The sequence below is a fragment of the Athene noctua genome, chromosome 26, assembly GCF_965140245.1.
Source record: "Athene noctua chromosome 26, bAthNoc1.hap1.1, whole genome shotgun sequence".
In the NCBI taxonomy this organism is placed as follows: domain Eukaryota; kingdom Metazoa; phylum Chordata; class Aves; order Strigiformes; family Strigidae; genus Athene; species Athene noctua.
The window spans coordinates 7,956,815-7,981,176 of NC_134062.1; the positions used below are offsets into that span (position 1 = coordinate 7,956,815).

The 24,362-nt window shown below is 47.4% G+C and overlaps 1 protein-coding gene across 4 annotated transcripts; it reads right to left on the minus strand.

Moving 5' to 3' along the window:
* Window positions 1-24,362, minus strand: MSANTD2 (Myb/SANT DNA binding domain containing 2). Of its 4 annotated transcripts, XM_074927377.1 has the most exons (5): window positions 23,845-24,362; window positions 11,243-11,287; window positions 10,366-10,624; window positions 8,032-8,092; window positions 1-1,666 (listed from the first exon to the last, which is right to left on the minus strand). In XM_074927377.1, the coding sequence occupies exons 1-5, from the start codon at window positions 24,352-24,354 to the stop codon at window positions 814-816; spliced, it is 1,728 nt and encodes a 575-aa protein (XP_074783478.1). In that variant the 5' UTR covers window positions 24,355-24,362; the 3' UTR covers window positions 1-813. The 4 variants fall into 4 exon arrangements, with proteins under 4 accessions (XP_074783478.1, XP_074783480.1, XP_074783479.1 ...); XM_074927379.1 differs by lacking the exon at window positions 11,243-11,287 and having other exon boundaries at window positions 10,366-10,468; XM_074927378.1 differs by lacking the exon at window positions 11,243-11,287.

A 24,362-nucleotide genomic window follows, 5' to 3' on the forward strand; every position in this document is an offset into this window, starting at 1 on the left:
CTCACAGCTTTGATTGTATCCATAAGCATGGTTCAACAGAAAAAAAAAAAAAAGTTTCCCAGCTGCCAGGTTATTCTCACAAAGAGGCTAACTAGAACTCAAAAAAAACCCCAAACAAACAAACAACCCAACAACAAAAATAAAACAAATAAAAATAAAAAGGCCAGGAATTATTTTAATGTTAAAAAATAAAATAAAATAAAAGCGGATATGGCAACGCTACTAGTAAAGTGGAATACATCACAGAAACCAAAGTCTTTTTGCAGGCAACACTGTTTGGAGAGAGGAGAACACTCGATGGGTGAAAAAAGTGAAGTTCTAAATTATATACAATAGTATCTAAGGGTGGCTTTGAAAAACAGTCTCCTTTAACGTGATTCAACGTTTAACTTGCCGTTATCTATTGCTTATTTATTCAGATCCGTAATAACACTTAAGAGACATGGATGCGTAAAAACGAGACACCGTGGAATAAAGAAAAACCAAAAAAACAGCTTTTCATATGAAAATGCCACGTGTACGCGCTTGTCCGATGTGGAATGTACCTACAGTCGTTTCACGGGCCGGGGGCTTCTCCTCGCCGCGCCGCTCCGGTAGGAAAACCGGTCGGTCTGTCCGGCCAGAGAGCCGGGACATGCTCGCTCGCTGGGGGGAGCTCGGGGGAAGCGCCCCGCAAGCTTCTTATCACCCCAAAACTCGTTTCCAGGCGGAAAAGTCCGACTCGCCCGGCTGTGAACGGACAGGATCCGAAAGCGTCTGGTAGCGAGATGGAAAAAAGGGGCAGAAAGCCCTAATCCTTATGAAGGACGAGACTCAGTTGTTAAATTTTAAGGGGTATCCGATGGCTTTTTCCAGGCACTCTACCAAAGAGCCGGCGGAAAGAAAATCCCTCTCCACTTCCACAAATTTGATGTAGATGGATTTGGGCGACACGCCAGGCTCTACGACGCAGTTCTGAGATAAAAAGGCGTTGATCCCGACCCAATCTTTGCTGAAGGTTTTGGTGTTTGCCTGAAAGTGTAAAAACAGGCACTGCTGGAGAGTCCGGACCTCGGCGATGCCGAGGTAACAGTAGATAATCCGGGCGGATTCCATGTCTACCCGGAGGGAGGCTTGTGGCGAAGGGACCTCCAGCTCCCCTTGAGTCTCATTGCCAGGATCGGGCCCCCTGTGCTCGGCGAGAGGGGAGGGGGGCTTCTCGTGGCACTCTTCGTACCCGATGGCATACAAGCCAGGGCTTTTGGGGATCCCTCCCGGTAATAAATACTGAACAACGTTTCCTCCGGTGGGCTTGGAGTGAGCGATTGGTATCCAGTCGATCTCCATGTGCAGCTCGAGGCATCTGGCTTCGCTGATGGTGATCTCCAGAAATTTGTAATAAACGTTTTTCCAGTTCATTTTCTGCACTCTGGTCATGATAACCCGACCCTCTGGTTTTTCCGAGTTGAAATATTCCCGGAGCCGCTTGCCGAGGGGTACCTGGGAGCTGATCTCCGCGTAGTGGTAACGAATATCCTCCTTCCAGCGGGTGTTGTAACCGATGCCGAAAATGGCCAGTTTGTTAGAAAGATGTAGCCTGGAGAAGTCTGTCCAGCTCTGAAACAGCTCCCACTTCAACTGGACTGACTCCAAGATTTGCATAATATTCTGCATGACGTCGCGCTTCCTGGAGATTAAAAAACACGGAGAAAAGGATAAAGGCATCAGTAAACCGGAGCGGCAAAACCCTCCCGGCCAACACAACGACCTTTGGAAAATAGTAATAATCCCTTTCAGCTTTCTCAGCTGCTTTTTAGACAGTGGGTATTTTATTACTCTATACATCCTATGTTGCTAGGTGAGTGTATGGATTATAACACCACACTGATGTTTTTTTAATTAATCTCAACAAAACTAAAGAAAAAAACCCAACCCGAACTCCTTCCAATATCTCAAGCAAACAATCTCTGCAGGAAATAAGATTTAATGCAAGAAGTTCTGCAGGAGATAACCCAGTAAAGAAAACGAGAGCGGATAAATTCCCAAGTTCAGCTTCCAAGGAAGATTTCTGCTCTTCCCAATCCCCAAAAAACACACAGTGGAAATGTCCTGCTCCTACCTGCACTGCTTCAAACAAACCACGAGCAAACACATGTCTGGTGCCGCTAAATAAATGCAAACTCAGTTACTGAGTTACTCTTTACATCCACTTGTCCCCAGCAGCACCCAGAGTTGCATCCACCGCTCCAAACACTCCCACCTCATCATTACTCCAAAATTAATGTGAGTGAACGGGGCTGTAATTGTACAAAAACCCACAAAGCAAGGGCCAAGTCGGTCCCGGCGCTGGATCAGGAACATGGTTCAAGGGACTGACCCTGCGGAGCAGAAGATGGCTCAGACGCAACCGAGACGATAACCTGCTGTGGGATGGATAACAGAAATCCCTCTGGATTGCCAATAAAAAATTCCCTGCATTTCCCAAGATTTCTCTTCGCTCCCAGCAGCGATGGCAGCATCAAAGCGAGTTTCCACGGGGGGATTTACGCTTTGCTAAGCCATCAGGAGCGAGCGTTCGCGTGCGCTTGAAGCAAGCTGGAATAGCTTCCTCCAGGATGAATGAGACACTTAGGGTGTAATTAGCTAGTAGGGAGAACTACTAATTTTAGGAGTTATTGTCCTGTAATCAAAGCTGTAGGAAGATAATGCAATACTCATTTGGTAATAGAGAAATCTCTCTTGGTCCAACAAATCGGATTTGAAAGCTTGCTCCACGCAACTCTCTTTTATCTGTCGTGCCGAACTGCAATTGCACAGGGGGCCACCACATCCCCAAGAGGATCCTCCCTCCTCCAATATCCCACCAGAAGAAAATACTGTGTCATTAATCCCTGCACCAGGTGGCACCAGTTTTCTCCTACGGGGTTTTCTTCTCCGTGGCACGCACAAACTTCCCTCCTCTTGTGGGTTCCTTTGCTGCGTTTATTGAGATCACTTAAACTCCCTCAAAGCAGCTTTTCCCAACAGCTGCCCCATAGCTGGGGCACGAGACTGGTGAGGGACTGAAGCTTTTTAGGCAAAAGCAGATATGACACCCCACAAACCGCACAAGGGGTTAAGACTCCAGCAGCTGCATTTCTGCCCGGTAAATCCCTGCATGGATCAGGTGGCCTCTTTCTCCTGCGTACTGATGTAAGAGTTCAAAGAAATAAGGTTTGGGAGCTGCAGACCCTTCCCGTGGTGCTGGAGGGGTCCAACCTCACAGCCTCTGGTCTCAAACCCCCTGGCTTTTAGAGGTGTAAATACAACACGTGTGATTTTGGGAAGGTTCTCCACGTGCTGGCTGTCCTTCAGGCGACATGGTGCCTCCGGGACTGAGGGCGCTGGACTCGGTGTCGAGCAGCTGGACACCCAGCAGTCAGCACATGCCCGCCCAGCAAACCGCAGCCGGGGTGTACAAACCCCCCTGACCCCCGGCTGAGATCACTCTCTGCTCACGGCCACAGGAGGGACACATCCACCAGCGTGCTGCCCGTCTTCTCTTTAGCAGCAGCAACCACGCCAGAAGATTCTTGGTTTGACCTTAAAAGTCACTTCAGCACGGGCCTCTCTGCCACAATCAGAGCGTAACCGAGTTTCTAGAGCACCAAGGAGGGGACCTGCTTGGCAAAAGTTGTTGTCTGACCCCAGAGGCTTTTAAAAACGCCTGCTGCATCACCAACAAACTCCTGTTTCTTATTTTAAGTTACTTCTGAGGAGTTATTTACACTTCCCCCTCCCTAGCAGCAAAGGAGAAAAACACCATACAAGAAAAATGCGTATTTACCCAAATCCATTTGTATTTACATACAAACACTGAGGCAATACTGAACCATTTCAAAGCTTCTCTACAGCTTCCCCGCTGCTTCTTCAGATGCTGAGCATCACAGCATCGCTACGCTTGGAAAAATGTCTTTTTTTAGACTTTTGGAAATGCAAGTTCACCTTCCGGGGACAAGACACCAGCCAGACAAGGGGACACAGTAAGCGCAGGGCTGTTGGTAGCACAGAGCTTGCGTTTCACTGCTGTTATACACTCCTTCGACTCAAGAGAGACAGCTGAACTCAATTTAAAGAAAGCAGTCCCATCCAAACCAGAGACAGAAGAAAGCAGCGTGGGTAGATTTTCATTCAACAGTGGAGGAACAGAGCTAAGAACCAAAAAAAAAAAAAAAGAGCTCCCACCTTTATTAATTACACTATAAATATTCTCGCTAAGTTTAGTTCAGCACAAAATAGAGCTGAAGCTCTGGTGAAAAAAAAAATTAGTCACTCAAACTGCTCCTGCTGGGGAGAGGAATAATTTCACTACAGATGATCTCTGGCAGCACCTCACGTATGGGAGAGAAAGGCTTTCCACAGAGGGAATCCATCACTTTGAGCACAGAGGAAGCAATAGGGGAAAAAAAGAAATTTTAAAAAGCTTTGCTTTTCAGTTTTAGCATCTTCTCTTCCCGCTTACACCAGGACACTGTGGAGCTTCACTTTCCCAGGCTCTACGCAGCATCTCCATGATTCAGCCAAACACAGGTATTATAAGCAGTAAGAGACAAATTGTTACTATTATTTATTTTTCAATAGAAAAATCTAAGCGAGGGGAGGGCTCACCCTCTGTCAGCACTGTGTGTCACAAGGCAATCCCGTTTTTCATCTGCAGAAGGTGCCCTAGAGCTGGGTTTTACTCTATCGTCAAACCATGACCTCCCTGCTGGAGGCCTGGAGACCAGCCATCAGCATTTCTTTTTCCCCCGGAAGCTTTTGCAATTCAAATGAGGAAAGATGCGAGACAAGACATGGTGCAAATTTGTTTTAAGGCACTGTTTCCAAACCAAAGCAGACTTCAAAGAGGCTGGAACAGCTGGTTTCAGTGAAAGACCCAGCTCGCCAAGCTTTTTCTAGTTCATCTTTGCAAAACGAATAAAACCGCTCCTCAAAAATAAATTTAAAATAGCAGAACAGAGTCTTAAGTAGCATTTCACTTTTTAAAACAGTTTATTTGGAGGCAGCAGCGTGCCAAAGGGATGCAACAGCAGAGCCGATGTGGGGAAGGAAAGTTCAGCTGACAGAGCACAAGACCCAGACACAGCTTACCTAGCGCTCCCCTCTTCCTACACCACCAAAAATAAGGTTTTCCCTTATTTCCTGGGTTGCCTTATGTGTCCGTGGAGGCTGGTTATTTACTACCTGAAGCTAAGAGAGGTCTGTGCTAATGTGCTGTGCAGCTTGCTTGGAGCTACAACCTCTGGTGTGCACGATCAGCAGGCAGGAGCGGCCGAACCCCTCGCAGGCAGCAGGAGTAAAGCGAGCTCCCCCTCTTTGCACAGGTTTGTGGTCAGTTGATAGCAACAGCAGCCTCACACGTGTGTGTTTGATCAGGAAAAAAAAAAGAGCTGGAATAAATTCCAGCACCCGGAGAGCTCAGCGATACGTTTCCTGCAGCAAGCATCTCGGTGGCACTCTCCCACCCTCTCTGCTAGGGAAATAATGTCACAGTGCACATCTGTTCCCCTGTTTTAATGCAAGCTGCTTAGCTCCAAAAAATCCTTCCAAAAATCCCAGGGGAAGGAAAGAGGGAAGCAAAGACAAGATTTTCAGCAACATGTGTGCTTACAGTCCAGCATCATGCATCATAGTTTCTTCACCTCAAAAATTGCAGTGCAAGGTTCAGCAGAGTCAGAACACACCATCACACCCTCGGATTTTATTGAGATTATTTCTGCTGCAAATCTTCATCCAACCAAGCAAGCAGATGAAATGGCCTTATTTCAACCTCCTTTGAAATAAGTGATATGTATTTTAAAATGCTGGCCAAAGAGGTAAAAAAGTTTGGCATCTATTTATCATCTTTATCAGCCTTTTAGGAATAGATGGAATACTATTTTTTGAAGATAAATAAATACCCAGTTTATCTTCATATCAGATACGTTCTCCCAAATGCTTTTAATCTACTAAGTTAGAGTTTAGAAGTTCCTCGCTCTCAGAGCAGGGAAAAGAAGTTTTCAGCAAATCTCTGTGTTCGAAGATGCTTTGTGCTTCCACTGAGCACAAAAAAATGGGCTTATCACCTGCACACTTCACAAATCGCCCAAGAGTTCAGAGACTTCTGTGCATTTTAGACAGAACTTGGGGGGGAAAAAAAAAAGATCAGAAAACTCTGAAAGGTCTAATCTACCAAATCTAATCCAGTAATCCATCTACATTTCAAAACCTGTGTCCTGGTTTTGGCTGGGATAGAGCTAATGGTTTTGTTTGTTTTGGTTTTTTTTCCTTCCTTCTTAGCGCTAGAATAGGGCTGTGTTTTGGACTCAGTGTGGGATTTGATATGAAAATACTGAAAATGCACTGATGGGTTTAGCTGTTGCTCAGAAATCAGGGACTTCTCACGTCCTGCCAGTGTACAGGTACACAAGAAGCTGGGGGGGAGGCACAGCCGGAGCACTGGACCGGAACCAGCCGAAGGAACATTCTGTGCACTACCCATTTGTATTTTCTATTATTATCATTATTATTTTAATTTTATTTCAATGATTAACTTGTTTTTATCTCAATCTACGAGTCTCCTTACCCTTACCCCTCCAACTCTCCCCCCATTCCCCAGGGGCAGGGGAGGGTGAGAGAGCAGCTGCCGGGCGGGTTTAAACCGTGACGACCTAGAAGAGAAGATTCAGGCAGTCCGAGCCCCTGCCTCTGAAAATTCAGGATTATTTTTCTACGCAGCTCTCTAAAGCACGCCTTGAAAGGTAAAATTATCCCAGAAGAGTTCTAAGAGAGAATAATAACAATTCTACTGAAAAAAGTTATTTTTCTCCAGGTCATCCCTGATTTGCTAAACTGAATTTTCTTCACAATAAGAAAAAAAAGGCACTTTTGGGTACCACAAAAATCCATCTTAAGTGAGGAGTCTGATGAAGCTAGGCCATTACAATGAAAGCTTTTTTTCCTTTTCTATTTTTTTTTTTTTGGGGTGGGGGGTGGGGTGGGGTGTGTTGGAGGATTTTTTTTCATTTAGCTATAGTAAAAAGCCTCTGTTGTATTACTAACCAGAGACACTGTTAATGCATACAGTGCTGATGATTTCCTCCCCTACAGCAGCTCGTGTTCCAGCATAGGAAATACCACACTGACTTCAGATGACACTACAAATTGCTGGGGGGGGGAGCTCCTGTGTGGAACCCCCTCAAAAAGGATCTGCAAGCCAACTTGCGATGGCTCGCTCCCATCGCAGACAGATCTACAACCACCCTGGGGTTTTAAAACCCTAAAGGTTGGAAGAAAATAGCCCTGGTCTGAGTAAATACAGCACAATTCCTTTCATTTTTCAAAATGCTCTGTGTTATTGTTGGCGAGGCAAGGGAGCTTCACATGCTCGAAGCATTCGATATGCTCCGGTATTTGTCAGATTAAACTGATCCAAAAGGTTTCAAGTCAGCTCTGGAAAGTTATAAAAATAATAATAAAAAAAAAAAAATCACAAGCTTTGGCATGCCTTCCCACCAAGGAGGGGAAATGAATGAACTTTTCCTGCAAGCCTTACGCACACCAAGCCAACAGTACACACTACTACAGGGGTGCTGCATCCCTCTTCTCCCCCCTTCTTTCCTCCACTCCTCCTACATTCTCTTTTTTTCTTACATCTAAAGAGGCAGATAGGAAAAACAAAACAAAACAGATTACAAATAGATCCAAGAGCTCAGCCTCATGTCACGACACCTGCAGCCTGCCCACAGCCCCCCCTAATAAATCTGATGTGTATTTTATCTGCATTTTAAGTCCTTGCATTCATATAGTAAGTCTTGTTTCGTCTGCTGAATGATGAAGCCAAGAAGAAACAGAGTTGTGAAGCTTTTCAGATGTTCTGAGGTAACTGGAATAATGCGTAAAGCAGATTCAACTGTATGAATAGTCTTTCACAATATATTTATAATTATAATCAGAAGTTTCAAATATCCTCCCCTCCTGCACAACATCCCCAGGGAAATACATTCCAGGGTAAAACATTCATAAATTACTTACTGCGTGTCTTCTGAAGATTCCTGTTTTATCTTTAATGTTCTTTTTGTGGTAGGCATTTCATCTGAAAGGTAAAATTCCAACACATAATTATATTTTAAATAACGTTCCTGGGGCCTTTTTTTTTTTTTTTAAAGGCTGAAATTAAAAAACTTATAGTTGCTTCCTAAGCCAGTCAGTCCATTAGAGTTCTGCACAAGACAGCTCCAGTTCCTAAATCCTCCATAACTGAATAGTTTGTTTTTTTTTTTCATTGGAGAAGACGTGGTCAGTTAAGATCTGAATCTATCTCTGCAAGTGCAAAACCTTTCAAGGACAAGACTACAATTCCTGCTATTAAATCACAAATCAATTTAATTGCAAACTGCATTGTTTAATAAAAAAAAAGAAAGAAAGAAAAAAGGCTATTCTGCTTTCAATGGCACATTTGAAGAGCAAGCACCAGAACAAATGCATCTGTATTCCATTTAGATGTTGTGTGCTAAGTGCTTTTCTCATAACTTCTCTGAACATTAAGAATATTGTCAGCCCAAATGCACACAAATGTCTCTGATTTGACTGAAGGAAAACGGTGACAAACCAGGAGACCAGAGTTTGACTCACCAGAATGAGTCAAACTAGATAGAATTAGCCATCGTTTACATACGTTTTGTAATGTCTTTTCCCCACCATTTCTCTCCCACGTATTTCTGACTTTTAAATCCCCTGGGGAAGAAGTCTGAGAGAACCAGAACGTGGTTAACAGCCAGCTTGCAAATTTTAACACTAAACGGTGATTTAAGCCTCTTTCAAAGCATCCTAATTCACCAGTCCCCTGAACAGTTGTGCACTGATAAGCGACTGCCTCTCCTCTCCCTGTTTCATGCTACAAATCACGAGGGGAAGGGGGAAAAAAAAAACCCCTCATGGCACCAAGAGCCTTTATCCAATTTGCCTTCCAATACAGTTTTTCTTGGGTCTCTGCTGAATTTGATCAACAAAGATTCAGCTGTGAAAATAACCCCCTTGCTCAGGCAAGGGAGGAACACGCACCTGTAAGATCAGTGGCTCAAGAGGTATAAATATGCTTAAAGAAACCCACTTCTTCACAAAACTGCTCGGATCAGCGTGTGTTTTCAATCAAGTATGTAGTACCCTGCTCCGTTTAACAACGTTCAATAAGCCACGAGCAACAACCAAATCTCCAGATTAATTAATGTATTTACTATTATACAGAGACACCAATAATTCAGGCAAGCAAAGCATGCAGAGGAGTTCAGTTCAGGTCTCAATCCTGGAGTGTTGAGCTTGATTGGCTTTTTTTTTTATTTTGAAAAAGGCTACACATCTGGATATAAGCATATTTACAAGTTCAAAACAAACCAACCAGTTAGGGTATACAGGAAGGAGCAACATTTATTTTATACACAGTAATAATTTGAAGTTCTGTTCATAATTTAAGCGCATGGTGTTTGAACGGTAACTCAGAGATTCAGCCAGTGCCCAAGAACCTCCAAAGCTGGGTACCACTGAAAGGGAAAACATCTCCCCAATACCACAAGGGGAAGTAGAACTGAGCAAGGGAAGCAGAGACAGAGAACGTGTCATCTTTCTGGAGCCTTCTTTCACACAGCCCCTTCCTTCCCTCTACTCTTTAAACTCAAGCCCCCATCCTAAAATATTTCAGAAACCATGGTTTGCCTTTGATAATGAACTGGGGAATTTCTTTCCCTTTTCTCCCCAAGGACATCAAGTGTTTAGTATCTTGAGCATCATGTCTGACACATGAAAGCTGGTACCAAGATGTGCAAGATGGGAATGAGCACAGGTAAAAATCAGAGGACAGAGGTTACAGAATCACAGAGTCACTCAGGTTGGAAAAGCCCCTCAGGATCACCCAGTCCAACCCTCAGCCCCACTCTACAAAGTTCTCCCCTACCCCACATCCCCCACAGCTCATCCCAATGCCCCTGAAACCCCCCCAGGGATGGGGACTCCCCCCTCCCTGGGCAGCCTGTTCCACTCTCTGACCACTCTGTCTGGGAAACATTTTCTCCTCCTGCCCAGCCTGACCCTCCCCTGTGGCAGTTTCCAGCCGTTCCCTCTTGTCCTGTCCCTGATCCCCTGGGAGCAGAGCCCAGCCCCAGCCTCTCTGCAATGTCCTGTCAGGAGCTGCAGAGAGGGATGAGGGCTCCCCTCAGCCTCCTCCTCCTCACACTGAACACTCCCAGCTCCTGCCCTGCCTCCTCACAGGATTGATTCTCCAGCCCTTCCCCAGCCTCGTTGCCCTCCTCTGCCCTCGCTCCAGCCCCTCGAGATCTTTCTTGTATTAAGATGCACCAAAACGGGATTTCTTACCCAATTCCTGTTCACCAGTCTGGTAGCAATGAAGATCCTGACTGTGGTTTCCCCAGTCCTCCTGTGAATACTCCTCCATGGTGCTGCCATCCGACTCCAGCTCCTGGTACAAGCCACTGCTGTTGATGAGGACAGGCTGGCAGGGCTGGGAGTCCCATCCTCCCTGCCCAAAAACCTGCTCCAGCTGTTCAAACGTGTAGCTGCTTTTCCTCTTTCCAACGCCGTGCTCCTTCACGCGGCTATAGCACCTGCGGAGGGTCTAAGACAAGAGAAAAGCACGTTCATCACGTGGCAACAGGCTGGAAGAGCACACATGCACTTGCAGACATTACACGGCTGCTAGACAGAGTTTAAAGGTTTTTCTGGGTTTTTTTACTTCTGCTGATCAGTATTTGCCCCACGGTCACCAGCTAAATGCAGTGTTCCCAAATCAATCTACGCCCGCCAGGAAGCATCATACGTATCCGACGTTCCCACTGCAGCAATTTATGCAGCAATCTACGACACAGGACAAAGCTGCGTAGCAGCTACAGGTTCATGAGATTTAACTTGGGCAATTTATTCTCTTCCCCACTTCAAAAAAATCCCCAGATCTGTTATGTAACGTAGGGAAAAAAAAATAAAAATGCCAAGAGACCCCCAGTCAGAGATACCAACCAGCCAAGAAAAATGCACACCTACTACGAGGAGGAGAAAGCAGAGCTGGTGTTGTGCCCACAGCTTGGAGAAGCTGAAGCGGGGAGGAGAGAGAAAGGAAAAGAGAAAGAAGAGTCCCCCAAAGCAAAGATGGTCGAACCTTCCTTACTCTGGTAAGAAGACACAAGGTACAAAATGTATATGCCTAAGCTATTCAGCTAGGAAAATATATATTACTTACATATTTTGCATTCCTTACTAACTCACTCTGTCTCTTGTGAAGCTGCTGAAATTTAAAAGAGGTCAAATCAATAATGCTCCAAATTCCCAGACTTTGATATCAAGCATTAAGTAAGAAACAATACTAAGATGGCTCTGTCTAATTAACCTTTAAAAACAGTGCTGAGGCCAAAACCTCCCATACAGACAGATGCAAAAACCTCGTCTACTTTGGGTGATCCCTGTAGCATCCCGCACGGATGGCGGATGGCTGCGTGACAGCAAGGCAAAGCCTACGATTTCCACGTTCCTCCCCTAACTGAGCACCATGCAACTATTTGGGGGTGTTAAATTACAAAAAAAATCTTTATGTGCATCCCTCAATGTGGCTTTAATTCTACCACCACTCTATTTTTGAAAGATAATGATGTGCTCCAGGTTTGCTGGATCTTGATGGTTTTCAGATTGGTAGAGTGCTAGAAAATTTTTTTTTTTTTCATATTGTACTGGTTAGATTGCCCAGGTTCTAGCTTGAATGGCAAAGCCACCTCTGGAGTTCAAACGAGACATTAATTTGGAAAGAGCTAGTCCTGTTGCCTTGCTTCCTGGAAAAAGAGCGTAATGGACTTTCAAGCACACATCACTGCAAAAACCGCTCTTTTTTCCCCTCCAAAAGGCGCCTTTACATCTCCAGAAAGCTCGAACCTACCTAATGTTCCTCATATAACTGGTTTAACAGCATCAGCAGGAAAGGAGTACATTTCTAACCCCTTTCCTTGCGATATTCAAAGCCCTGGGGGCAGAAACAAAACTGCTAAGCAGCAAGTCAGTTTTACCCTGCTGTTTCAAAAAAAAAAAACCCCCAACCAACACACACACACACAAAAATAACACAAAATAAAAAAACCCCACACCATATAAACACACAGGCAGCAATAAGACCAGAATTATTCAGCAGTTTAAGGTGGAACCCTTCCTGATTCTGCCACCAAATTGGACACCACCAAATTTTAAGTTTCTGTCTGCAAGCGGGGTGAAAAACAACTGGTTACATCAACCTGGAGCCAAGGACCCAGCCAAAAAAATCTGTTGATATTCATTGCAGGTAAATTGTGTTCCTTAGGGCAGGGGGTACAGACAAATTTGGTTATTAAAATCTGGCAACAAGAACCCATTGGGAACATCTGAGGCAGTTTTAAATGGCCCGGTTTGCCCCGCTTGCCTTTCAGAGGAAAAGCACATTGGAGGATGCATTGCCCAGCTTTTTCACTCCAATTTCTCTCTCCTCTCAGCTCAAGTCTCACCGAGCGATACAGGCAAACTCTTGTTGCACTCCCAAACTCTTTCTAAAATTGCACACAAGTCAGATTTTTTGAAATCTATTTCCTAAACCCCAGTTCCTAAGTCTGCCCTGGCTTATCCATCAGCATTAGATTTAGATTTATTAACAGCCTTTAATGAAAACAAACCATCTCCAGTGTAGTTAACCAAAAAACATTAATGCTCTTGGCCAAGCCCACTTGGGAACACTCAACAGCCACTTGCTGTTTTAAGCGTGTGCTTCAAAACATCCCTCCCTACCCGTGGAGTTATCAAGTACCTCACACTGGGTTGTAGCCTAGTAATTATTTCATTCGGGCTGCAGACTGGTTTATTTTACCATGAAAATAATTTAGCATCAAGTCAGTGGAGACTAGTACAAGAATTAAAGGGGGCCACGTGGAAAGAAGGCAAAAATAAACGAGCAATGCTCTTGCTGCTCATTACTCTTGCAGGTTAAGAGTAGTTTCGAGGTTACTGCCTACACGCTTCTGGACCTGCCTGCGTGAGACATCTTTTATTTCCACTTCTGCCAGCAGATAACCTAGCAACTGGTGGCTCCTTGGTCTTGTTTCCTGGAGAACTGGGATTGCCACTAGCTCTTCTTCCAGAAGGCACTGCCTAGTTTCTCCAACCGTACCACTTTTCTAAGTGACATTCACCTCTGAGTAACACAGGGCAGCTCCACTGCACGGATGCCCACAGGCTTCTGCATGGCAGGCGTGAGGTGGACCAGAGCGATGGTTCTCCCTCTGCAGTTGCCGGCACCTCGCACAATTATTTTCTTCAGAGACCATTGTAAGACTTAACTAATAGCTCAGACTTCAGGAAACCTCCCCTGGATGTTTTACAGCACTCTGGTTCAGACACCTTTCTCCCAGCAGGTTATTTTGATCGCCAAGATTTAAGATCTAGGTTTTTTTTTCTTACGCACCTCCTCTACTCCTCTCGGTGTCCAGCTCAACTCCTGCTCCGTGGTTCCTAAAGTGCACATACATATATTGATACAGATAGACAAGAAACCAGTAAATTTAGGACAAGTAACTGAAAACAGACCTAATAACTGTTCAGTGCACAGACTGGAAAAGACCGAGCCTTTGCTTATTGTTCTGCAACACTGCCTGCAATACGAAGACAGATTATCCCCGCTTAATTTGTAATTATGAAATCCAAAGGAGGGAGACAGTCAAAAAAGCTCAACGTGGGTTTTCTCACCATTTCTAACTTACGATCCCTCATCTTCTCTACAAGTGAAGTCACAGGAGAACTAATCACTCTACAGAAACTGCAGCACATCAATCAGAAAAGCCTTAGGAAGTGACTTTGAGGAAGGCTGTGGACACAGTCCTCCTCCCAGCAAAAAAAATAAGATGAGGGAGAATCACACCACAGCGAGCTTTTTATATATAACCCCAGAGGTGGTCCAACACAAGAAACTCCAGATCCCTGATCCGAGACATGTTCTTTCTCAGGGAGACACTATGGGCTCTGCAGAGCAGTTAGGCTGCCTACAGGCGTGTCCACATTAATCTATTTAAGTCGATTAAATGATAGCAGCTGGCCTAAAAGGGGTCCCGATGGCACAGAGCACTACTTAGCACCACGCTCAGCTCCGGAGATGCTCTTTTACTTAATGGGAGAAAGTCTTGGCTTTACATCCTGAATTAAGAACAGCAGTACCAAATAGGTTCCTCCCTTGTCGTGGCAGGATACTTACAAACAACATGAGATGAAACTACACGGGGACAAAAGAAACAGCTTTTGAAGCCTGGAGTGGTTGTAGGATATGTAGGGATGACTGGCAAAGTCTTCCTTCTTCAAGTTCATTCCTGAGCTGGATGGTGGGAGCACAAGGAAACAGAACTACAGGACTACAGCAGTTTGACAGCTCTGCTCAACTTGCTAGCTCATGAACTTCTAGATTAAAAGATGTGTGCAAGGCAGGAGAACATAAGACTTATATAGGATATTGCCACAAGAAATCCTATTTCTGTGGTCTGTCCAGAACAAAAGGAGAAGAGAGAGCACCTTAAACTCTCGAGACCGCCATACACCACTGCAGAAAGGCAGCCAATGACTTCAACATGTCTCCAACATAAGACACCAGGCCATAACACTCCTCTCCACAAAACAAGCAGCCCTACACAAACTCACCCTTAAAACTTTGCAGGCACGCGCTGGCTCTGCAAAGGTTCCAGTCCCACAGGTGGCTGCACGTTGCAGCACTCGGGGACACGCCAGCAGTCAAAATAAATAACACTTTGCGCCAAAGAGCAAAGCCTCAATCGTATCCCAATGGGCCCAAATGCACAGGGACTTTCTGAAGGATGTGGCTCCAACACAGAACAAGGAAAGCCACGGGAACGTCCCAAGGGGGGATGAGTGGTGAAGGGGAGCACAGACACGTTGATCATCTGATTGAGCAAGGAACCAGAGATCTCTTTGGACAATGACCTGAAGAAGCAGAGTCACCCTAGAAGACACAGAGAAGGGATGTCAGGCAAGGCAATGCACGTGTTTTTAGGTTGGGTTAGTTAGCCAGAGCTAGAACTTAACAAAAAACCACAGTGGATTTTCTACTGTAAGCCAAAATGTGTGCACCCAGTGCTGCAGTAAAGAACACCTGCTTTCTAAAACTCCAAAATGGGTCTTAGAGAGTTCCTGCACCGGCTTTTACGGTAACACCACCACTGCCCATTTCTAAATCACAATTAATTATATTAAAAAAAAAGCTCTTGCCCGGACAGAAGTTATCTACAGAAACACTACAGCCAATTGCAGAGGTCAACCTAGATGAGACAGGACTTTGCCAGCAGCCAAGAGGGAACAAACCCAGGATATAACAAGCCGCAGCCCAGCCGAGTGAGGAAGCTGTGCAGTGATACGCGGTGCCGAGAGCTGAACTTCCCTGCACCTCACATCTCAAAATAGCCACCTGCAAAGATGCTCCATCGGTTGCTGCTGTTAGAGAGCTGAGAATAAAATTATTCATACCCTTCTCAGGGATTTGATGCTAATCGGGCTAGACACCTAGAGAGAAGAAACTCTCCAGTATTGCCTGAGGAAAGGCAGACGGCTGGGCACCTCCATCTCCCAACGGACTGAGCTTCTGGTTTAAGACAGCACTGGAGGAAAAGAAGAGTAACTAGTTAGAGCTTGAGAAGGGAGATCAGCAAAACCCTCTGCCATGCCCATACCCACCACTGCCAATCACTTTTGGCTCTGTCAAGAGTTTAGATGGGATGGATGCGTCCTACAGGCAGAACTCAGCTGGCAGAGACACATGAGTAAGGTTCATAGAATCAGAGAATCATCTGGGTTGGAAAAGCCCTTGAAAATCCTCCAGTCCAACCATGACCCTCACCCTGACCGTTCCCAACTCCACCAGATCCCTCAGCGCTGGCTCAGCCCGACTCTTCAACCCCCCCAGGGATCCCGGGGACAAACCCCCTGCCCTGGGCAGCCCATTCCAACGCCCAACAGCCCCTTCTGCACAGAAATCCTTCCTCAGAGCCAGCCTGACCCTGCCCTGGGCAGCCTGAGGCCATTCCCTCGGGGCCTGGCGCTGGCTCCTTGGCTCCAGAGACTCATCCCCCCTCTCTGCCCCCTCCTGGCAGGGAGTTGCAGAGGGCCAGGAGGTCTCCCCTCAGCCTCCTCTTCTCCAGACTGAACCCCCCCAGTTCCCCCAGCCGCTCCTCAGCAGACCTGTGCTCCAGACCCTGCCCCAGCTCCGTTGCCCTTCTCTGGACACGCTCGAGTCATTCAATGGCCTTTTTGGAGCGAGGGTTCAACCTACTGGAGTGACCTGCTCAAACCCATCACTTCTTACTTTAGAGCAACGAAGGCCACACTGGAGTAGATTGTCTTGCCTTTGGAAACATGCTTGTTCCTACAATGAAACTTGAAGTTTCACATATCTGCTGTGATCAGGACAAACATCTTTATGCCATCCACAAAGCTAAACTGCAGCAGTTCGGACCAAAGAGGTCTGAGACATACTCAGGAGGTCACATCTCTGCTGCCGGTAAGCCACAAGAGACCACACCGCCCCAAATCCCTGCTGGTTCTCACTCTCAAATGAAGGAGCAGAGCGAGGCCACGCACCCCTCTGTAAGATGAAAAGCAGCACAAACCCTCCCACAGGTGGGAGGGAAAAGGCTCCTCTCCAAAACAAGCTTCAGCCCAGCAGCAGAAAGCATCAACATGGGCAGCACCACAAGGGAAAATTCTTGCATAGTTCAGAAAGCTAAAAAACTTCATGAGTAACACCATCCTAGAAGTGTGTCGTTGCTGGTCCTGAGGTCTCTGGAGGAAGGTCTGTGCCACTTGGCCTTCAGCTGTGTTAAGAAAATGTTACCAGCAGAGACCAATATCTACATCCATGGGAAAAGCTGGAAGTGAAATACCAAAGGCAGCTTTAACTCAATTTTCACCAGGACCAGTGGTCAAGGGTTGGTAACTGGTGACACCAGAGCAGTCCAGAGAGCAGCACCTACTTGGCCCTCAAATTTATACACTTAGTAGGATGGAGCGTAACAGGGAAGAGTAACGAAAGCGAATCTGCTCCCACACAGGCGCTTAAAGCTTTACACTCTCACACCAGCTTCATTCTGGTGAATATTTCAGGTGCATCCAGTTGCTTCTAAAATAAATAAAATCCACAATCAACCATCCAACACCTCCTGCATCATTGCTGCTGGCACCCTTTCCTGACATCAAAGCAGCCTCTGCAATAACTGATGTCAAGGGGATGCCGGAAATTTCTGCCTGCCTGTGTGTGCTGGCTAAGGACAAGTGATAAAAATCAGAAGGAGGGTTTTTAACACCTTTCCAAGTCCTCCATAGGCAAAAGAGTACAACAGGAAAAAACTGTTTGCTCCCAAACTAAGATTTAATGTTCACAAATCTCCCAAATTAAGATTCAGTGTTCAAGCTTAGCAAGTTGGCCCTTCTGCAATTAGTTCCTGCCCATCAACTGTTTCTGTCAACAGTGTAATCTGCCGGCTGGCTCCCAGCTCCCCCCAGGAATCATTTTGCACCCATGCAGTAAGTAGTGGATGACCTGGGTATGCCACAACAACCAGCCCAGAGTATTTCAGATGTACAACACAGCTGCGGAAGCTACTGGACAGGAAAGACACTTGTCCTGCACGTGCAGAGACAGATGCCTACCAGTATAACACCGCTCTGCAAACACCCCGGCTGAAGAGAGAGGATGCAGCTGCTCTGCAAGAGGTCTCGCTCTATGTGACACTCACCCCCCGGAGATGCCCCTCTGCTACAGCCCCACAATACGTTCAAGGAGTAAAACCAAATAAACCTCATCTGTTACCAAAGAGTTTCTTTCTTCCAGCTTATAAATGTCAATAAAAAGTTGCTCCAACCTACCAGGGCCCATGAGATCCCCCAGCAAGAAGCTGAGTTGCTGCAAAGGATTCAAGAAGTGACCCAGCCTGGAAAACCCAGCACATCTGAATGGATTTAAGCCAAAGAAAGATCCGGAGGTAACTTGAACGCTGCCTGCAAACACTGCAGCTGGTAGAGCTACCTGGATGAGGATCTGGGCTTGAGATAACAAGTGCAAGACAAAGATAAAATGCATTCAAAAGAAATAGAAGGCAAAGTTGTTTTGAAGGTGGACAGTTGGCTGATTGCTACAAAACAAACTGATGCTCCATCATTTGAGATCTTCAAATTAAAAGACAGCTACTCTGCTTAATGTTATCGGACCCAACGATGAAATTCTGGGCGAAATCCAATCTCCCGTATCACGGTCAAACTAGATTATGACAAGCGTCGCTTCTGAGATAGTCTAGCTACTGCAACTTCTCCTTCCTTAAAAACAACTTCACACAAGAGTTAAAAATAGATTATTTACATCGTAAAGCATCTAAAACCACAGCCCCATTACAAATAAGCCCCTGTCATCATCACTTTACATATAGCTTAAAGCAAGAGAACACCAAAGGCTGATACTCAGGCGTGATTTTTCATTCCTTTCCGTTTCATGTGGGTTCGCAGCATTCACTTTTCCCCTTTGTCCTTATGTTCTCCAAGTGTTTAACCAGCATCTTCAAGGTATTTATTTTTTCTTTGAAAAACAAACACCACACTTCGCAGACAACCGCAACTCAGCAGAAACCTCCAGTCACCCGTCTGGGGTGAGGAGGAGGTCGCTACGTATAGAAAATCCAACACCAGGGGAGCAAGTTTGCGAGCGGCAGTGAGGTTTGTGAATTCCTGCAGCTGGGAGTTAGATGTTGGAGCTGCTTCTCTTTGAACAAATGGCTTGGCACCAACTCCGGGCAAACAAATTTCAGCAGCTCGCTCGCAAAATAAAAGCAGATCTTGCATTTCCGTGGTAGCTGAAGAAATGACACGTTACAAAGGCCCCTGAATTCATTTTAACCATCTCTCACAGCTGAACGATAACTTTTTAAGGAGTGATTTCTTTCTGCTCGTGAAAAGCTCGCTAGCTGCAACCCCAGCCAGGGAATTCCTAGCACTGAAACGCTCTTGCAGCTCGGCTAAGCAAAGCACTTTCAGGAGAGCAAGTCTTTGATTTCACCTTCCACGAAGAACGATGCATGCAGTAGAAGCAGAAATTCTTCCACAGGCTTAAAAAAATGCCTAAGGTTCAGCATGAACAAACGACCAGAGCACGCAATTTCAGGAGCACTCCTTTAAAATAAAACTCGACTTTACTGCCTGAAAATTATCCTTGACTTGCACTGGTCAGCAGCCACCATAAAACCTGAGCTCACCTGCGCTTCCCCAGAGCATCCCCCTGACACTGCAGCCACGTGCGAAGGCTGGAAGAGGATGAAACGACGACGTCCCCGCGTATTACCCGATGGAAAGTGATCTCAAAGAATACAGACTGGATATGTTGGCTTTTGGCCTTCAGACGGCAGCTTCACAGCATGAGGCGACAGCTCATTTTTCTGTGGTTAAAAGCAGCTTGAGTTAACAGCTGACCTCCTGCTCTCCGGCTGAAACACCACCGCCAGGCGAAGGGCACAAAATCAGCATGCACGTCTAGGCAGGGTTTTGCCAAGTATTCCATCATCTGCCTTAAAACACCAGCGCTAAGGTCAAACCTTAAAACATAAAGGCTCTCCACGCGCTGCTGCGGAGAGGTGAGGAGTTTCAGGATACACAAGCCAGGCTAAATCCTTGACCATGAACACACTTAGGAAACAGGAGGAGGGCTGGATGTAAAGCAGTGCGCTTTAATAAACTCCTCTAACGAGAGCTCTGTGTTGTAAGGACAGTCAGAATAAATTACTAAACAAGCAAGGATTAAGCTACAACTTGACATGGCAGGATGAGAAAACTCCAGAGCACAAGACAGCTTTTCTGGGAACCCAACTGGCAGAAATCGAGATGTTTCAGCCCTCCTGCAGCTCCCAATTGCCAAACTCACCAGTCCACTGACCTGAGAGCCACAAAGTCGGCTTCAAGGTCTCTTTCTGAAGGAAGAAACCAGGAAAAGCTGCTGAAACAGTTACGTCTGAATCCCTAAATTTGAAACAGACACTTCCAGAGTGGCTCAAACCCAACAGCGGTCTCGTTCCCAGCTTGCAGGCCAATGCTGCTTATGTGCAGAAAAGCACATGCAGATGTTAAGAGACAGACGAAAATCTGAACTGGGACCTTACTTTGCATCCTGTTTGAATTAGGAGAGAATGCATCTACGCGATCAACTGGAAAACTTTCTTCTTCGGAGTTGACTTTTTCCTTTCCAGCTCATTTCTAACTCACTCTTCAAGATTTGGCAGAGTCCGGGGAAGGCAGGTGTCCTGAAGAAAGCCAATATCGAGTTCTTATCTAAAATGCATTTATAAAATAAGTTGAATCCACTACGTTTTAAGCACGACTTACATTTATAACACATCAGCAAATCCTCACGGTCCCTTGATGGGCATTAAGCATCCTATAAAATCATGGAAATATGGAACGTTATGGGTAATAAACGGAACGATGAGGCTATGTGCTCCTTTACCACCATCTCCCCGATTCTGTTTTCAGCTCGGACAGCCAACGGTGGGGACTACGAAGTGCCTGCAACCTCCCCTTGTTCCAACAGCTCATTCAAGTGGTCCTACTCTGTCTTAAAGATGCCTCCAGGCATCGACCCCTCCACACCCAGAAGCGATTTTTGCTCTTGGTTGAGCATTAAAGAGTCAAGCAGCCAATCTTACACACACACAAAAAAAAAAAAAGGGATTTTAGCTTTGGCAGCAGCTACCACAACTATCTCAATAATCTTCAGGACAAGGTCAGCGCTTGGCTCTCACGAGAAACCCCAGGTTTGATTTCACAGTGATTCCAGGGAAAAACCTACGGCAAGCCCAAAGGCTTTGGGAAAAAAACACCTTTTTGTGCCTCCAGGTGACTGCGCTGATGAAGACGCTCGCAGTGGGGATCCAGGACACGCAAAAGCTCAGGCAGCAGCACGATGGCTGTAGGACAAGGCAGCCAGCCCTGTTCTGTAGCACATTTGAGATGCAAAAGCCCCCCGTGAGGGTCTTTACCAATGAGCACCAGACACAGCTGGCGCTGAACAGCTGTTCCTCACCTGACAGACAGCCCAAGGAGAGGCCAACCCACAAACGAGTACAGGCACAGGACAGCACGCGGATGGAAAGCTGACAACTCCCCTCCAGCCAGACCTTTCAACCAGGTATTGGAGAGGACTCCGTCCCAACGTATCCCGTGTTGATCCAGGAATCTCTGACAGGTCTGTCAAGAGCTGCTCTTGGAGCCATTGCAAGGTCAAAAACATAAGCCTTGGGGTCTTTTATTCCCTGTTTGATAGGTAAGTGATGTGCGGTTTCTTTCAAGCTTGAACATTTCATGGGCAAAGATGTGTTCAAGCACCACTTCTTAAAGGAAAGGGGGAGAAGTCCTCCTCTGCAAAAAGCTCCTCAACTCCTGGGAAGATGGGATCTTGCAGCAGTCACCAAAATGCTTGCTCTGGCCCCAAAGCAGCCACAACCCACGACCAGCTCCGTACAAAAGCATTGTCTGAACCTGAACAGCCAGTTTTGGGCTGCTTTACTAGGGAGACTTCTCCTCACAACCACGCTTAGCCTCCTCAAAAGCGTAAGTCGCAGAGCCTGCAGCCAAAATTGGGGTAGCAGTCCTATACAGCTGCTGCATAAACACCCCCCACAACCCAAAACCATCAGAGTCTTACGGACAAAACCAAACTTCTCCAGCGTGCATCAGCCACTGGCAAAGCCCAAAGTTTCACGTAAGAAGTGATTTAAACAAGAAGCACCTTGAAAACCACTGAGAAAACAAGGGTCTGGAAGAGGTTTCGCCGTGCAGCAACGTCCCTCTCAAAAAATATTTGGATGTGTTCAAGGGAAATAAACCCCTGAGCAGCAAACACACAGAAGCACCAAGATGACAAGAGGAAAATACATTAAGAAACTAAAACAGCTATAGGAAGGGGGGTTGCTTCATTTTGGCCAGCTACCTTCAGGGACAGAGACTGTTCTAATTAACAGGGATTGAAAGGTGAGTCTCTTACTTATTCCTGAGCATCCTCCATACTGCAGAACCCCTTATTTAATATATTTTGCAAATCAAAGGCAGCCTGGGTGTATATACCTGGAGATTCCCAGCCTGACTGTGCTGGCACAGCTGTATTTAACAGAAGAGAAGCAAACAGCCTCACTGATCTTTAGCAATAACAAGATGTTATTTTTTTAAAAATCAGTCGGCATTTTAAGCGGCTGCATGGGCAGTCTAATGGGTCACAAAAGGGGAAAAAAGCTGGAGGAAGCTCAGAACATTTAATTGCCCTTGCAAGCTTCATTCATGTTTATAAACTGAAAATCCACAGCAATTCCCACGCCATCCACAGTCTCTCCAAATATCCCTTTTCATAACAGCGGGACATATGGAGTTGCTGCTCCCAAGCTGGACACCAAACCCAGCCTCTCCCTTTTCCTCAGGGAATGATGCAAGTGGAAAGATCCCTCTTTAAAACCTGCCGCCAGAGGAAATGCAGCCCATCGGGCTGTTTAACAGGGCTCAATTCTTAAAGAGGTTTCTGAGACTGCAACATGCTCCGGTGCGAGCCAAGGGAAGACACTGTACCCTGTAAAGCAACTGCAAAGCAAAAGAGGGAGCCCCAAGTGTAAGAGGGCAACCAGAGCCTGAGCCACACTTGTTACTGGAGCAACTGGAAGCCCCCTTTTCCCATGGGGGCTTCAAGGAGTGGCTAGTGCCACCCTTTCATAGACAGAAGAGGCTGGTGGACATGGAAGGGACTGAGTCAACCCACCCAGGGCCACAGTGCCCACCACACTTAAGGCCAAAGAAGGCAACTCAGGGGATGTGGTGCCCCAAAATCCCAGCGGAAGTGATCCATGTGAGGGGACTCGAACAGCTGGGACAGCATATGCCCCACTCTCAGGGCTGGAGAGTGCTGCCACAGCCCACTCACATGGGGGAACCGAGTGGCTGAACCCAAAGGATGCAGTGCCTGGGTGCGAAAGACACTTCTGGAGGCTGCAGGTGTGAGGGTTGAACCCACAGGACGTGGCACCCAGCCTGCCCCGGTCCAGGAGATGCCAACTGGGTGCTGCTGGGAGCCAGGCACCTGAGCCCAGACGATAGAGTGCCTCACACCCAGAGGACACCCACAGCCAGGGCCAAAGGACGCTCCAGAAAACTGTCTGCATGGGGAAACCCTGACGGGTTGATCCCAGGGGATGAGGTGCTTCACACCCAGGACTAAGGGATGCTCTGGAAAACTGTCTGCACAGGGAGACCCTGATGGAGTGATCCCAGGGGCTGCAGTGCCCCCACACTCAGGACCAAAGGATGGGTCTGAGCACAGAGGATGCCCACAGACAGGGCCTGAAGATGCTCCAGAAAACTGTCTGCTGGGGGAGACCCTGATCAGATGAGGCCAGGGCACACGATACCCCCAAATCCAGGGTCAAAAGATGGGCTGAGCCCAGGGGATGCTCGCAACCAGGCTCAAAGGATGCTTCAGGGAAGATCCTGGAGAGATTGAGCTCAGGGGACGCAGTGCCCCCACACCCGAGGCCACAGGCTGGGCTGAGCCCTGGGACCACAGCGACCCCACCCCCACGGCCAAAAAAGGCTCCAGAAAATGGGCTCGCATGGGGGGACCCTGAAGGGCGATCCCCCGGGAGGGCTGCCCCCACTCCCAAGGCCAAAAGGTGCCCCAGGAGATGAGCCCGGGAACACCCGGGCCGCCCCTTCCCCCCTCTCCTGTCACCTCCCCGGGGACGAGCCGCCCGCCTCCCGCCGGGGTACCTTGATGCGCTCCCGGCACTGCGAGGGTGTGCGCTCGTAGCCCAGCTCGGCCAGGGCGCGGGAGACGCGCTCGTACATGGCGGGCCCGGGGGCCTTGCTGCCGAAAACGGTGCCGGCGCCCTCCAGCTGCTGGTACCGCGCTTCCACCAGCCGCTCGTTGCCCCAGACGGCGATCAGCGCGTTGGTCTCCGCCGGCGTCCAGGACATCCCGCGGCAAGCGGCAGCAGCGGCGGCGGCGGCAGCGCCGCCCGGTGAGAAGGAGACGGAGGGCGAGGCCCCGCCGCGGCCCCCCGCCCCGCCGCCGCCGCCGCCCCCCAGCCCGGCCCCGCCGGCCGCCGGCCCCGGCCCCGGACCGAGGGGGGAGGCGCCGCTGGGGGTGGAGGGGTCGGAGAGGCTGGGGTTGCCGTCGCTCAGCGCTCCCGGTGAGCCCGGCGACAGCACCTCCATCTTGGGGATCTTCAGCGGCGGCTCGGCGGCCGGGAGCTGCGAGGAGCCGCAGGACGCCGCCATATTGAAGA

What these genes read in the sequence shown, in the direction of transcription:
- MSANTD2 (XM_074927377.1), bottom strand. Translation starts at nt 24,354, where the DNA reads ATGGCGGCGTCCTGCGGCTCCTCGCAGCTCCCGGCCGCCGAGCCGCCG. An exon ending in TAGTAAGGAATGCAAAATAT is followed by an intron (nt 10,625 to 11,242) that starts GTAAGTAATATA and finishes CTCTTGTCTTAG; the next exon opens with ACCCTCCGCAGGTGCTATAG. An exon ending in GACTGGTGAACAGGAATTGG is followed by an intron (nt 8,093 to 10,365) that starts GTAAGAAATCCC and finishes TTTACCTTTCAG; the next exon opens with ATGAAATGCCTACCACAAAA.